The 14,772-nt window shown below is 47.6% G+C and overlaps 2 protein-coding genes across 2 annotated transcripts in view; one reads left to right on the top strand and one right to left on the bottom strand.

Moving 5' to 3' along the window:
• Nucleotides 1-14,497, bottom strand: part of GNA12 (G protein subunit alpha 12) — a 115,737-nt gene extending 101,240 nt beyond the window's left edge. The window contains exon 1 of the mRNA XM_004045037.5: nt 14,008-14,497. Coding sequence (XP_004045085.1) covers nt 14,008-14,316 — 309 coding nt within the window. The 5' untranslated portion in view covers nt 14,317-14,497. The remainder of the gene's footprint in view (nt 1-14,007) is intronic.
• LOC101147843 (prefoldin subunit 4-like) lies at nt 5,696-6,031 on the top strand. Its single transcript, XM_055346818.2, has one exon. The coding sequence runs from the start codon at nt 5,696-5,698 to the stop codon at nt 6,029-6,031; it is 336 nt and encodes a 111-aa protein (XP_055202793.1).
• Nucleotides 14,498-14,772: the final 275 nt, after the last annotated feature.

Genomic DNA, 14,772 nt, shown 5'->3' on the forward strand with positions numbered 1-14,772 from the left:
TCTGGGGCTAGTGGATTTTCTCCCACTAGCTAGTAAGTGTCCCAACCTCCAGTGGACTCCTGCCTCGAGCTGTGGTCAGCACAGAGCTCTGGGCGCCTCCACACTTCCTGGCTCCACCAAGGGCCCTTTCCTTTTGAGTGTTCTCCCCGAACTTTTCCCCGGCTTCTATTCCTGACTCTGGGTCTGTTTCTCTCTAGATGGGAAGGTGTCAGAATGTTTAGGGTTGCAATGGCTCTTTCTTGCCTCAATACTACCTTAAGGGACTGGGGCTGGGGTCAGGAAATGCACTACACACCCTAGAATCTTCTTTTTGCCTTGGGTGCTGTGTTCATGCTCATACGAGTCTCAATATTTCTTCCTCTGCTCCCAGTCTAGAATCCATTTGGAAATCAAAACAGGAGTCAGGTGGATGGAGATGAAAATACTGGCCTTCTGACTAAAGAGTATGGTTTTGGGTTTGTAGCCAAGTAGGCTCCTGACCACTGCCATAGTGGGACAAATGCAGGGGAGGTGGCCCTACAACTCTGGCAGGAGGAAGGCATGTCCCCTGTGGGGAGGGCGGCTCCCAAAGAGAGAACCTGGAAGTAATCTACAGGGCCTGAGCCCCGCCTGCTTACTGCCTTCCCCAAAATCCACCAGTCAAGCAAGTCACTCCTTCCCCGAGCAAAGGGGGATAAGGGATGGCAGGAGAGGCAAGAGAATCACAGTAGGTGAGATCTCTCTTCAAGGAGACATGAGGCTAGGAAAGTGAGAATCCCACCCATCAGAGTAAAGCCCAACCTGACCTTACAGGTTTACTCGGAGGATCAAAGACATAACAGATAAGGTGCTTCAAACACACAAGCTCCCTGCCAAGTGGGCCATGGAGGTGTGCACCTGTGTCCTAGCTACCCAGGAGGCTGAGGTCGGAAGATCACTTGAGCCCAGGAGGTCGAAGCTGCAGTGAGCTGTGATTGCACCACTGCACATCAGCCTAGGTGACAGAGCAAGACCCTGTCTCAAAAAAATTAATGAAAAAAAACAAAAAACAAAAGCTCCCAATGCACAGAGAAGGTATCAAGGTATCATTCCTTCCAGGCCGTCTTCTCACCTCCTCAGCTTCTGCAGTACCTAGCACATAAACACACACTTCATAGGCATTTGTTGACTTGCTGTCCCAAGATGATTACTCTTCATGAGGCATCTGCTTTAACTAGTGCATTCCAGCAGTCCTGGTATGTTTAAAAACAGTCTCATTGTGCTACGGTCATACCAGATAAGTACTGATAAGAAGGTAAATGACCGGTTTTCTATTTCTCAATTCTGACCAGCTCATCTCCCGGGGAGTTTTGCCTCCTGGTCCACATCACTCCATACTTTTAACAGAGTTTTCGATCCATATCTATCTAATCAAGTCATCAGAACCTTAGGGAAAAACAGTTCCTCTCCCCACCCTAAAACTAAAATTATGGAACTTCACTTTCTTTTCTTCTTCTTCTTTTTTTTTTTTGAGATGGAGTCTCACTCTGTCACCCAGGCTGGAGTGCAGTGGCACGATCTCTGCTCACTGCAAACTACACCTCCCGGGTTCACGCCATTCTCCTGCCTCAGCCTCCCGAGTGGCTGGGACTACAGGCGCCCGCCACCACGCCCGGCTATTTTTTTGTATTTTTAGTAGAGACGGGGTTTCACCGTGTTAGCCAGGATGGTCTCGATCTCCTGACCTCGTGATCCGCCCGCCTCGGCCTCCCAAAGTGCTGGGATTACAGGCGTGAAGCACCGCGCCCTGCCTGGAACTTCATTTTCTTAAAAAAAACACAAGTGGTCACAAAAATATAAATAGTTATTAGTCACCTCATGTGCGCCAAAAATTGTAGATATAAAACTGAGCATGAGTGGAAAACACAGATTAAAAGTCTTGTTAGTAAGTATCATACAAGTAAACATCTGAACCAGCTATTCCCTCTTACCTGTAATGGAAACCGGAAGGCAGGTGAGACTTTAAGTAATGACTCCCTTATCACAAGGGTTTTGCCTGGAATACTGTGTATCTTGTCTACAAAGATGTGCAAAATTTTACCCTTAAAATGAATGTAATTTGCATCCCGTGGAGTTGTCAGTGACTGCCAGTATCTCACCTTGACTGAGCATCAAACTGTTTTGTTACAAATTTCTCCGCAGCCCAAATCCCTGATTTTGGCCCCAGGACATCGTTAGACTAGTCCAGGTGGATGTGTTCATCCATCTTATGGACAGTCGAAAGGCCTCTTCCACTAGGCAAGGCCTCCCCTCTCCACCAAGTGACTTTCCCAGTGATGTTCCAGCTCATGCCCTGTCCTCCCATTGTGTTTCCTGTCCCCAGAGAAGTGAACTAGGAATCAGCTCCATGAGGCCAGGACTGTGTCTCCTCCACTCACTACCATACACGTAGCAGAGCACAAAGCCTAGCTCTGAACGACAGAGCAGGTCCTCCCGTGGACCCGGCATCTAGCCTGGCCTTTCCCAGGTGAGACCAGGGAACCTCCACTGACTGCCCCAAACAGGCACTCGAGGGCTGCGAGGAGTCCACGCCATGCACCATCACTGGAACGTTCCACCACGGTGACGAGAGAATTAGCACAGATTCTTCGGGTCTCAGTGTTCCTCGGGCTTAGTTTCTGTTCAGCTTGGCTTAAGTAGCTATTGATTACCCGTGCCTGGCACACTTCCCCCAGCAAATACCCACTACAACTGGTTCTCTGCTGCTGTGGTCTGATTTCACAGGGCCATGTGACAAAGTTGGTGCTGTGGACTTCAGACTAGACAGTAAAATAGATGCTGACGTTCACAGAGAGGTGCCGTCTACTTGGTCTCTACTTAAGAAAGTGGGGGTCAGGGATGTTTTCTTCCCCTTGCCGTCCAGAGTGGCTGGATGTGCTGCCTTCCAGCACCTTTCTAGCTGCTTGCAAGAGCTCCCACCCTCTGCTTCTCTGTCCTCTGGATGCCGCACTTCCAAAGCAGACGTTCCAAATGCATTTGGTCAATGGAATCAACCAGAAGCGTGGGCTTCTCTAACGGCTAACACAGGATACAAGTCATGTTTTCCGTTCTGCAAAACCTGGACACACCTGAGCATTTATCCTCACAGAGAGAAAGACTAACCCATCACACGGTCAGCAATAAATACTCACACTCGGCTTTTAGGATTAAAAGGCAATCCGGTGGTCCTGAGCAGCTGCTCTGTCCAGCCCACTTGAAGCCTCCATTTCTTTTAAGTACAAACAAACCATAATAGTTACAGCATGAAATGAGCCGGCCTGTCATTATGGGATGGCACTGCCCTTCAGGTGATGCAAGTTAAGCCCTAGGTCCATTACACAACATCAGCTTCTTTGGTTTGAACATCACCCTATAATTACATCTCTAGATAAGCCCGAAGTTGAAATCTTCAGTTCCATTTAAAACCGATACGATCCATGAACCCACTCTCAACTGAGTAAGAACAGAAAATAATTACGAGCTGTCAACGGAACACTATCTCACATCAAGCACAGCTGGCTTCCAAATCTCACATGACAGATGACTGAAGGTCAAACTCTGCTCCCCCTAATTATTTCGTTAAGATAATCAACATGTAAACTCGAAAGCTGGGGGACAAGAGCAATCACTCATGTGTTCTGAATCCCCAAAAATGGCCAGAGGAGTCTCTCTGGATTTAGTTAGCTGACGGAAAAAGATGTTTTTGCATTTGTTTTGTTTTGTTTTTTGGTATTACAAAAGGACCAACCCCGTATGTCAAAGCATAAGGTAAACCTGTTAAATGCAATTTGCCAACAAGGCCATAAAAACCCAACTATGCTTCCAGACCCCAGAAGCAGATGTATGCTTCCGCCGCCACGCAAACCCGCTGCAGCATCAAGCCCAAAGAGGCGCTTCTGAACTCCCAAGACAGAGAATCTTAAAGGCCAGAACAGCAGAGGAGGCTTCTTCAAAGTTCCATACGTCCTGGCAAAAAGTACATGTGATACAGCAAACAGTTCTTCAAAAAAAAAAAAATTTAATTTCCAAAATTTTTACATAATCTTTGATATTCTACAACAAAAGCTGTTGATCTGCAGTGCATGGGCCACTAGTAGGCCCACTCTTGGGATTCAGGATGTCCAAACACTCCCCTGAAACCCTACACAGATACATGAATTTTCTAGGGAGAAGGCCCACAGCTTTCAGCTAGAGTGCTGCGACTGCAGTCCAAAGCAAGCCACCACGTTACAACCACTCCTTTGGACTAGAAAGTTCTGATTCTTTAGTAACTCTATGTATTCGAATTTTCTGTCTTAGCTGATAAATGTAGAGGCATTAAGATGGTTCTCATTTGTGTATTCTTCTCCACTTGCTGAAATCCTACAGAACCTTCAAAGGCCAGCTCAAATCACAATTCAATAAGGCTTTTTCAGATACCTCAGCCAGAATTAATCTTCCCCACTGGCCTCCTGCAACACCTCTCCAGTGGCATTTACCATGGTATCCATTCACGCTGTATGTTAAAGTTACTTGTGCAACTGTCTCCCCAGCTTGGGAGTGAGTGGAGAGTAGGGGCTCTGCAATATGCACTGAATATCCCTTCTGCATCAGCGCCTAGCACAATGCCTTGGAGATTTTGTTGAACTTGATCTTTTTGTTTCAGTGGCAACAAGAGACCACCCACTCTAATCATCTAATTCTTCAAAAAGTTTCTAAAATCAGCCGAACAGTCACGCACCGCATAATGATGTTTTGGTAAAAGATGAACCACATATACGATGGTGGTCCCACAAGGTTATAACACCAGATTTTTACAGCACGTTTTCTATGTTTAGATACATAAATGCTTGCCATTGTGCTACAATGGCCCACAGTATTCAGTATAGTAACATGCGGTATAGGTTTGCAGTCTGGGAGCAATAGGCCTAGGTATATGGTCAGCTATATTATCTAGGTTTGTGTAGGTCCACTCTAGCATGTTTGCGTAAGAACCTCACCTAACGATGCATTTCCTGGACGGGATCCCAGTCGTTAAGCAATGCGTGACTATGCATTGCGATGCGTGACTATACAATGCGATGTGTGACTATACATTTGCATATAAGACAAGTCTACCTTGGGGTTGCTAAAGGCTACACTAATGCAATCATGTGGATGGTTAGGACTTCTAGTCTATATAACAAGGAACCTTCAGACAGCTAACATTTTATCCACTTCTAACTGGATGTGAAATTTAGTAATGAAAACGCTCTTGGGATTTAACGCATCACACATACGTCAGGGAATGGAAGCACTGTGAGATAAATCTAAGCTGGCCTGATGTCTTCCAACAGCCTGAGGCACACCCCACCACCAGAGGCATTATTACACAACTTCGGGAACACCAAATACACAAACTTCAAGGACAGCCCAGTCAGGAAGTGAGGAGATATCATCTGTAGAATTAGAAAAATAAAAAGAATAAACTAGGCTGTTCGCCACACCCCCGTTGATGTCGGCCCACGGGGGTTGCCGGTCCCTTTAACTGGCATGTACCAAGTCCTTCCAGGTGACATTTCCTCCCTGTGTCCCAGCTTTTAGGGATCATTGGCCATGGGTCCAAGGGGAGGGAATGTGGAGACAGGGTTGTATTTGCCGGGGAATTCTGGGCCGACAGGGAGCAAGAGCGCGCTTGGGGGCAAAGTCCCATTGTCTCATGCTGTTCTCCAGTCCCGAGATGGTGGCCACCATGAAGAAGACGGCTGCAGAAGATGTCAATGTTACTTTCGAAGAGCAACAAAAGATAAACAAATTTGCATGGAATACAAGTAGAATCACAGAGCTAAAGGAAGAAATAGAAGCAAAACAGAAACAACTCCAAAACGTAGAAGATGCTCGTGACGGTACCATGCTTGCAGATGCTGACTGCTTAATGATGCCTTATCAAATCGGTGAAGTCTTCATTAGCCATTCTCAAGAAGAAACACAGGAAATGTTAGAAGCAGCAAATAAAAATTTGCAAGAAGCAACTGACGCCTTAGAATCCAAAGTCGAAGCAATTCAGTGGGTGTGAGCAGATTTGAAAGTTCAGTTGTATGCAAAATTTGGGAGCAGCATAAACCTTGAAGCTGATGAAAGTTAAACATTTTATAATACTTAAAAAAATGTGTTTAATAAACTTGAATATTGTTTAAGAAAAAAAGAATGAACTAGAAAGTCTTACTGGCAATCTTTACAAAAAAAATCAAAGCAACTAGTAGATTCAAATAATGAACTGCAGAGGATAGAGTGAGGTAATGAAGTCCTCGCACTATCTAACAGAAATCCTATGTGCAAATTCAGGCACAACTGTGATCAAGATGGAAAAGCCCCAGACACTGAGTAAAAAGACCAGGATGATGGAGACTTCCACAAAGTAACAGCTGTACTCCTCCCAGGTCTGCCCCCTTACAGCTAAAAAGAAAGTTCTGAATGTAACACAACCAGCAAGTGCAGAAAGGTGGTGGAAAGAAGGCGGCAGGCTACCCAGCGACCTCAGGACTTGAGGGATGACAAGGCAGTGAGTTCTCTGGGTGTCCTTACTGCCTCCTACTTACCCAGGATGGGTGCTGCAGAAGCCTCCAAGCTGGAACAGCCAAAAGGTACAGAGAAAAAGAACTCCAAGAAGAGCCTGTTCTTGGCCAAAGGACCCAGAAAAGGATGCTCTTACAACAGCAGACCTTTTTGGCAATGCCCGTCCTATTCCAAATAACAAGAGAGGGCCAGGTACGGTGGCCCACGCCTGTAATCCCAGCACTTTGGGAGGCCGAGGCGGGTGGATCGCCTGAGGTCAGGAGTTCGAGACCAGCCTGGCCAACATGGTGAAGTCCCATTTCTACTAAAAATACAAAAATTAGCTGGGCATGGTGGTGCGTGCCTGTAATCCCAGCTACTTGGGAGGCTGAGGCAGGAGAATTGCTTGAACCTGGGCGGCGGAGGTTGCAGTGAGCCAAGATTGCGCCACTGCACTCCAGCCTGGGCAACAAGAGCGAAACTCCATCTCAACAACAACAAAAAACAAATACAAGAGAAAACATCAGCAGAGAAACCACATATACCACCCACTGAGGTTTCAGTGGAATTGAGGGGGAAATTGATCTTCTACCCTCAAGGAACCAGGTGACATGCTCCAAGTGACATGTCAAATAGTGCTGGCAGGGCCAAGCAGGGATCTCACCTCCCATTCTCTGCCTGGAAGAAGCAGGAGGTGCTCCAATTCCCTCACCAGGGTGGTGTCAGCAGGGCCCAGTGGGGAAGTGCACCCCCACCATGAGGCAGAAAGAGGGGATGGGAGGGTGGGAGACTGGACTAGCTGTCACTTTGCTACCCCCTCCCATTCCCTAGAATCAGCAACGCCCAGAGGGGAGCTGATGTTCCAACCCCACTCAACAAGGCCACAGGTTCTCAGGGACCCGGAGGTCATTAACAAAAGTGCTAACAGCCCTATGTCAGAGTCCCAGAAGGAGATGAGAGAGAGGGACTGAAATAGTCATTCAAGAAATAATGGCTGAAAACTTCCCACATTTGGCAAGAGACATAAATGTACAGATTCAAGAAGCCAAGCAAACCCCAAATATAATAAACGGGATGAAGCCTGTGCCAAGACAAATCATAATGAAACTTCTGAAAACTAAACATAAAACTCTTCAAAGCAGCCAGAGAGGAGCAATGCATGAACTCGGAGAGGAGACCAACTCAAACGACAGTAGATTTCTCTTCTGAAACAATGTGAAGGTATCCTTCAGGAATGAAGAGGAAATACAGGCATTCTTGGACAAAGGAAAGCTAAGAGAATCTGTTGCAAGCAAACTGATCGTTAAAGAATGGCTAAAGGAAGTTCTCTAAACAGAAAGGAAATGACAACAGAAGAAGGCTTAGAGCTTCACAAAGAAGACCATCAGAACAGGTAAAAAAAAAAAAAAAAAAAAAAAAAAAGGGACAATTTTATTCAGTCAAAAGGGGGGAAAAGATAATATAATCTCCTACTCCTAATGAGTTTTTAAAATCACAGTTGATGAGTGAAGTAAACCACCTGATGTGGCATTCAAAGTCTGTTAAGAAGTGCTAAGACATTTATAGTGAAGTGGGGTGGGTAAATGGACCCAAGCGGAAGTAAAGTTTCTACACTTAAAGGTGTAAAACATCAGGGCCAGGAGACTGGAGTAAGTTACACATGTATACTGCAAACCTAAGGCAACTACCAAGAAAAGAATACAAAGCATTATACTTAAAAAAAAAAAAAAAAAAAAAAAATCAATCAGCCAGGGAGGATAGTTCATGCCTGTAATATCGGCACTTTGGCCAGGAGACTGGGATAAGTTACATATGTATACTGTAAACCAAGGGGAACTACCAAGAAAATAATACAAAGCATTATACTTAAAAAAAAAAAAAAAAAAATCAGCCAGGGAGGATAGCTCATGCCTATAATCTCGGCACTTTGGCTGAGGCAGGAGGATGGCTTTGAGGCTAGCAATTCAAGAGCAGCCTAAGTAACACAGTGGAACCCTATCTACAAAAAATAAATATAGATTAAAAATTAGCTGGGTGTGGTGGTACACATCTGTAGTCCCAGCTACTAGGGAGGCTGAGGTGGGAGGATGGCTTGAGTCCAGGAGGTCAAGACTACAGTGAGCCATGATCATGCCACTGCGCTTCAGCCTAGGCAATAGCAAAAGACCTTGTCTCTAAGATAGTAACAGTTATAATAATGACTTTACCCTAAATGTAAAGAGTGGATTAAAAAATATGATGCGACAATATGCTGTCTATATGAAACTCACTTCAAAACAAGGGTATTAAAAGAATGGAGAAATATATATTATGAAAGCATTAATAAAAACATAAGTGGCTATATTAAAATATCTGATAATGGAGACTTCAAAGAAAATTACTGGAGAAAAAAGAAGGACATTACATAATAAAAAAGGTTAATCTATCAAGATATAATAATCCTAAACATTTATGCACCACACAACAGAACCTCAACATACAGGAAACAAAAACTGATAGAGCTAAAGAAGAAATAGACAAATCCACAATTATAGTTGAGGACTCTTAACTGACAGAACTACTGAACAATCAGCAAGGATATAGAACTCGACATCACTATCAATCAACAAGATCTGACACATGTAGAACATTCCACCAAACGAGCATACGCATTTATCATGTACTTATGGGATGTTCACCAACACAAGACCACAGAACATCTGCCAAATAGACCGTATCCTAGGCCAGAAAACAAACCAACACATTTAAAAGAAGTGAAACCATACACAGTATACTCTCTGTCCATAGTGGAGTCGAACCAGAAATCAACAAAAGAGAGACAACAGGAAAATCTTTTCTTTTTTTTTTGAGGCAGGGTCTTACTCTGTCGCCCAGGATAAAGTGCAGTGGCACGATGTTGGCTCACTGCAACCTTTGCCTCCCAGGTTCAAGTGATCCTCCCACCCGCCTCCCAGGTTCAAGTGTGCACCACCACACCCAGCTAATTTGTTTTTGAAATGGAGTCTTGCTCTGTCGCCCAGGCTAGAGTACAGTGGCGTGCTCTCTATGCACTGCAACCTCTGCCTCCTAGGTTCAAGTGATTCTCCTGCCTCAGCCTACTGAGTAGCTGGGATTACAGGCACCTGCTACTGCACCCAGCCAATTTTTGTATTTTTGGTAGAGATGGGGTTTCACCATATTGCCCAGGTTGGTCTTGAACTCCTGGGTTCAAGCAATCTGCCTGTCTTGGCCTCCCAAAGTGCTGGGATTACAGGCATGAGCCATTGCACCTGGCCATGACATTTATGAAATGACAAAATTATCAAATTAAAGAACAGAGGCCGGGCACAGTGTCTCACATCTGGCACTTTGGGAGGCCGTGGCGGGTGGATCACGAGGTCAGGAGTTGGGGATCAGCCTGGCCAACATGGTGAAACCCCGTCTCTATTAAATATACAAAAATTAGCTGGACGTGGTGGTGGGCACCTGTAATCCCAGCTACCTGGGAGGCTGGGACAGGAGAATCGCTTGAACCCCGGGGCGGAGGTTGCAGTGAGCTGAGATTGTGCCACTGCACTCCAGCCTGGGCGACAGAGCAAGACTGTCTCAAAACAACAACAGAATATTCACTGCCAGGGTCTGGGACAGGAAGGGGAGAGAGTGGCTACAAAAGAGCAACATGAAGTGTCCTTCTCTGTATTGTGACTGTATTGACGTCAATATCCTGGTCGTAAGATTGTGCTATCTAGTTCTACAGAACATAACCACTGAGGGAAAGCTGGCAGAGGGTATGTGGGATCTCTAGTATTTCTTACAACTGCATAGGACTCCAGAATTATCTCAAAATCAAAAGTTTAATTTTTAAAAAAAGCATGTTTAGTTCCTAGCTCTGCCATCTGCTAATTAGGTAGCTGACTTGGAACAGATTTTAATGTCTCTATCCTCAATTTCCTCATTCACTAAATGAGGTAATACCATCTGAAGCATTATGAAAATTCAACACCATATCTGAAAGGATCAGGCACGATGTGTATAGCACACAGTCCGTGCTCTAGAAGGAGCCTGTCAACACTAAACCTCTATATAGCCACAAATATTATTCTAAATGGTATCATTCAAATGTCCAGTACTAAAGGCACTGCAGAGCAATTTATTTAAAGTCTCTTCCCTGGCCAGGTTTAGTGTTTCACACATGTAATCCCAGCACTTTGGGAGGCTGAGGCAGGTGGTTCGCTTGAGTTCAAGAGCTCAAGACCAGCCTGGGCAACATAGTGAGACCCCATCTCTACAAAAATGAGCTGGGTGTGGTGGTACACACCTACAGTCCCAGCTACTTGGGAGGCTGAGGTGGGAGGATTGCTTGAGCCCACGAGGCGAGGCAAGGCCACAGTGAGCAATGATCCTGCCACTGCACTCCAGCCTGGGTGACAGAATGAGACTCTGTCTCAAAAAATAAAAATAAAAAAATAAAAGAGTCTCTTCTCAAAGTGATCTGTTCGAATAAAAATGTGGGGGTGGGGGCTGAAGAGGAGGAAACGATTTTTGGTTTTAAATTGAAAGATGAATTTCTAACTTGTTATTGAAATGGTCACGACACATGAAGTGAGTTTAATATGGAACTATAATTAGTAAAAAACAAAGCTGGAAAGAAGAACTAGGATACCAGTTAACACATTTTGTTTCTGCTGATAAGAAAGTCAGTAGAAGTTAGTGTTTCTATGCATCAGGAGGTTGAGTTTTCTTTTTTTCTTTTTTTTGAGACAGAGTCTCGCTGAGTTGCCCAGGCTAGAGTGCAGTGGTGCGATCTCGGCTCACTGCAAGCTCCGCCTCCCGGGTTCACCCCATTCTCCTGCCAGGAGGTTGAGTTTTCTAACACGCACTTCATACACGGATTTAGATTTCAGATTCTATGTTTCCAAACATTTTCTCCACCTTCTGAGTTGGAAGAAACTAGAGACAGTCAAACTGCTATACTTTTATGCCTGCCTGGTTCTGAGGTCTGGGCAAGCAGCAAAAATAAAATCAGGATCTTTAACAGAGAAGTTAGAGGGCAGGCCCTGAGACAGCCAAATGCACTTGAACACAGTGCTCCCAGTGAGCTAAGCTGGGCACCTAGTCTTCAAAGTTCACGAAGTATCTGACCAGAGCTCTGACGCACCGAGAGGCTTTGCAAACAGGTAAAATGAAAAGGGTGTTTTATCAAATTATTTTCTTCCCTTCACAATCCTAAAGGAGCTCTATTAAAATGAAACATTTCCATGAGAAGTATGTCAAGTGGGAATACCGGCCTGGAAGTCTGGAGGCCAGGATTCCAGCACAGAGACCCCAGGAAGGAGTCACTTCATCTCCAGGGCTGAGGCAGGAGTCCTCATGGGTAAGTGATACAAATGTACCCGATAGGTTTCTACGGGGCTTTGCTAAATTTAAAATCTCCCAGGCACCATAAAACCTCGTCTCCAGGCAGGTTTTCTGGCATGGCAAACTTCTCTCCGACTCTGCTTTGAGATGATTGTCCTCGCCTCTAACTTGTTTTCCCCAGAATGGGCTGGGGAAAAAGTGGTGAGGGGACAAGGAAAGGGTAGAGAGGTAGGGAGGGAGGGAGGAAGGAAGAAAGGGAGGGAGGGAGAAAGGAAGGGAGGAAGGAAGAAAAGAAAAAAGGAAGGGAGAAAGAAAGGAAGAAAAGGAAGGAAGGCGGGAAGGAAAGAAAGGAAAGGAAGGAAAGGAAGAAAAGGAAGAAAGGAAGGAAGGGAGGAAGAATGGAAGGAAGAAAGGAAGGAAAGGAAGGAAGGGAGGAAGAAAAGGAAGGAAAGAAAAGAAGGAAAGGAAGGAAGGAAAAAGGGAGGGAGGACAAAGGACGCTATTTAGGTGTAAGCAAGGCTGCACTGTTCCCTCATCATCAGTTTCCTCCAGATCTTCCTTGGGGCCCTTTAACACAGGCTCACGGTACTGAGAGACTGGAACCCCGACTTTATCAACTCTATGGTTCTTTTATTTTTTTCACTGCCACTCAGGCTGGAGTGCAGTGGCCCAAACACGGCTCACTGCAGCCTCAACCTCCCAGGCTCAACCAATTCTCCTACCTCAGCCGCTCAAGCAACTGGGACTACAGGTGCATTCCACCATGCCCAACTAATGTGTTCATTTTTGTGGCACTGAGGTCTTGCTATGTTGCCCAGGTTGGTCTCAAACTTCTGGCCTCAAGTGATCCTCCTGCCTCAGCTTCCCGAAGTGCAGGGATTACAGGCACGAGCCATCACACCTGGCCGACTTCTACAGCTTCTTTCACAAATATGGCAAAGAGAAAAAAGGAAGCAAGAGACAGGGGAATCTGGAGATTCATTGCAATGCATGTCGAGTCAAACAAAACAATTATGCCACAATGGAGGAATTCTGAACACTGGATATCTGGTGATAATGAGCTATTACTAACGTTTAGGTTTGCTAATGGTGCTGCAGTTGTGTTTTTACATGGAGGCCTCATCTTTTAGCCACTCATATACATCCTAAAACGTTTCCTAATCCAACTACACAAAGTTGGATTTGCTTGGAGACCATGGGGAGGGCACAGGTGAATAGGATTGGCACAGAATTGATGACTGCTTTAGTTGGGCTGTAGGTACTTTACGGTCATTCTACTATTTTCTCTACTTTTGCATACATTTGAAGTTTTCCTATTAGAAAGTGTGGCTCACACCTGTAATCTCAGCACTTTGGGAGGCCCAGGTGGGAGGATGGCTTGAGACCAGCCTGGGCAAGAGAGTGAGAGCCTTTCTAAAAAAACAGAAAAGTAAAAAGAGACTCATGGCTGGTTCCTGTCCAGTCTCCACTGCTCTTCTTCTAAGCTCAGCCGGAGGGCAGGGCAGGTTGGGCTCCTATCCCACAAATCTTCCAGTGGGAAATGGACAGATACCATTCTGCTAGGGCACATCCAGGAGGGGGCTAACTGCCAAGCCCCCACTCCCCATCCCCAGAAGCTGGCCCGAGTGCCCACTCCCGCGGTCCCCAGGCACCCTAGAGAGGGCAGAGGCAGACCGGACGCCATGACTCATGCCTATAATCCCAGCACTTAAGGGAGGCCAAGGCGGGAGGACCACTTGAGGCCAGGAGACTGAGACCAGCCTGGGCAACACAGCAAGACCCCATCTCTACAAAAAAAACTTAAAAATTAGCTGGGCTGGTGGTGCGCGCCTGTAATCCTCCTACTTTGGGAGGCTAAGGAGGAAGTAGGGCTTGAGCCTGGGAGGTCGAGGCTGCAGTGAGCTGTGAGGGCGCCACTGCACTCAAGCCTGGGAAACACAGCGAGACCCCATCTCAAAAAGGGCGAGACGGGGTGGGGCAGAGACGACGCCAGCAGGCCTCGGGGAATGGGTGGGGGGGAGTGGGGTGCAGGCGGGGCTGGATCCAGCATCCTTGCCCCAGGGGTCCCCGCCCGCGGCGGCGGACCACGGAGGGGCCCGGGGCGGGGGTTAGCGCCCCGGCCCACCTGGGTGCAGGTGCTGGGCGGGGGGCGCGCGTCACCTTGAGGATGTTGTCGAAGATGGTGTCGCGGAACTCCAGCAGCGCCTTCTGGTCGAACTCGCGGCCGTGGATGATGCGCATCTGCTTGAGGAACGTGGATTTGCCGCTCTCGCCCGCGCCCAGCAGCAGGATCTTCACCAGGCGCCGGACCGCGCGCCGCTCGCGGGCCAGCAGCGCGTCGATGTCGCGGCTACGCCTCCGGGCCTCGCGCTCCGCGTCGCGCGCGCCGCCGCCCGCCCTGCGCTCGCGGGCCCCGCCGGCCTCGGCCGGCAGCAGGCAGCGGCTGAGGGTCCGCACCACCCCGGACATAGCCCCTCAGGCCGCGGCCGCGCCCCGCCGGCGCCCGGGGGCCATGGACGCTCCCGCCGGCGAGGGCGAGCCCGGGCCGTGGCACCGCCCCACGCCCCGCCGCTCGCCTCAGGCCGCGTCCGCCGCCGCCGCTGCTGCAGTCACTCCGAGGCCCGCACTCGTCGCCCGGCCGCCACTCGGGCCCGGCGGAGGGGCGGGGCGGCGCCCCGTGAGGCCCGGCGGATTGGGCCGGCTGCCGTCCATCTGGCCGTGAGAGCCCTCCGATTGGCTCATCTCGCCAAGGGAGGCGGGCATCCCTTCCGGCCTCGGGGCGGGGTCGACGCCGAAAGAGGCGGGATCTTTGAGGTGAAGGCGCTTCTCATTGGACTCCCAGGCTGAGGTTCTTTCTTTCAGAATGAAAGGGAGGCGGGGTCGCCCGGGAGGCGGAGCGATCGTCCGCCATGGCCAATTATAATT

This window comes from Gorilla gorilla, chromosome 6, assembly GCF_029281585.2.
Source record: "Gorilla gorilla gorilla isolate KB3781 chromosome 6, NHGRI_mGorGor1-v2.1_pri, whole genome shotgun sequence".
NCBI classification, from domain to species: domain Eukaryota; kingdom Metazoa; phylum Chordata; class Mammalia; order Primates; family Hominidae; genus Gorilla; species Gorilla gorilla.

What these genes read in the sequence shown, in the direction of transcription:
- LOC101147843 (XM_055346818.2), top strand. Translation starts at nt 5,696, where the DNA reads ATGGTGGCCACCATGAAGAAGACGGCTGCAGAAGATGTCAATGTTACT.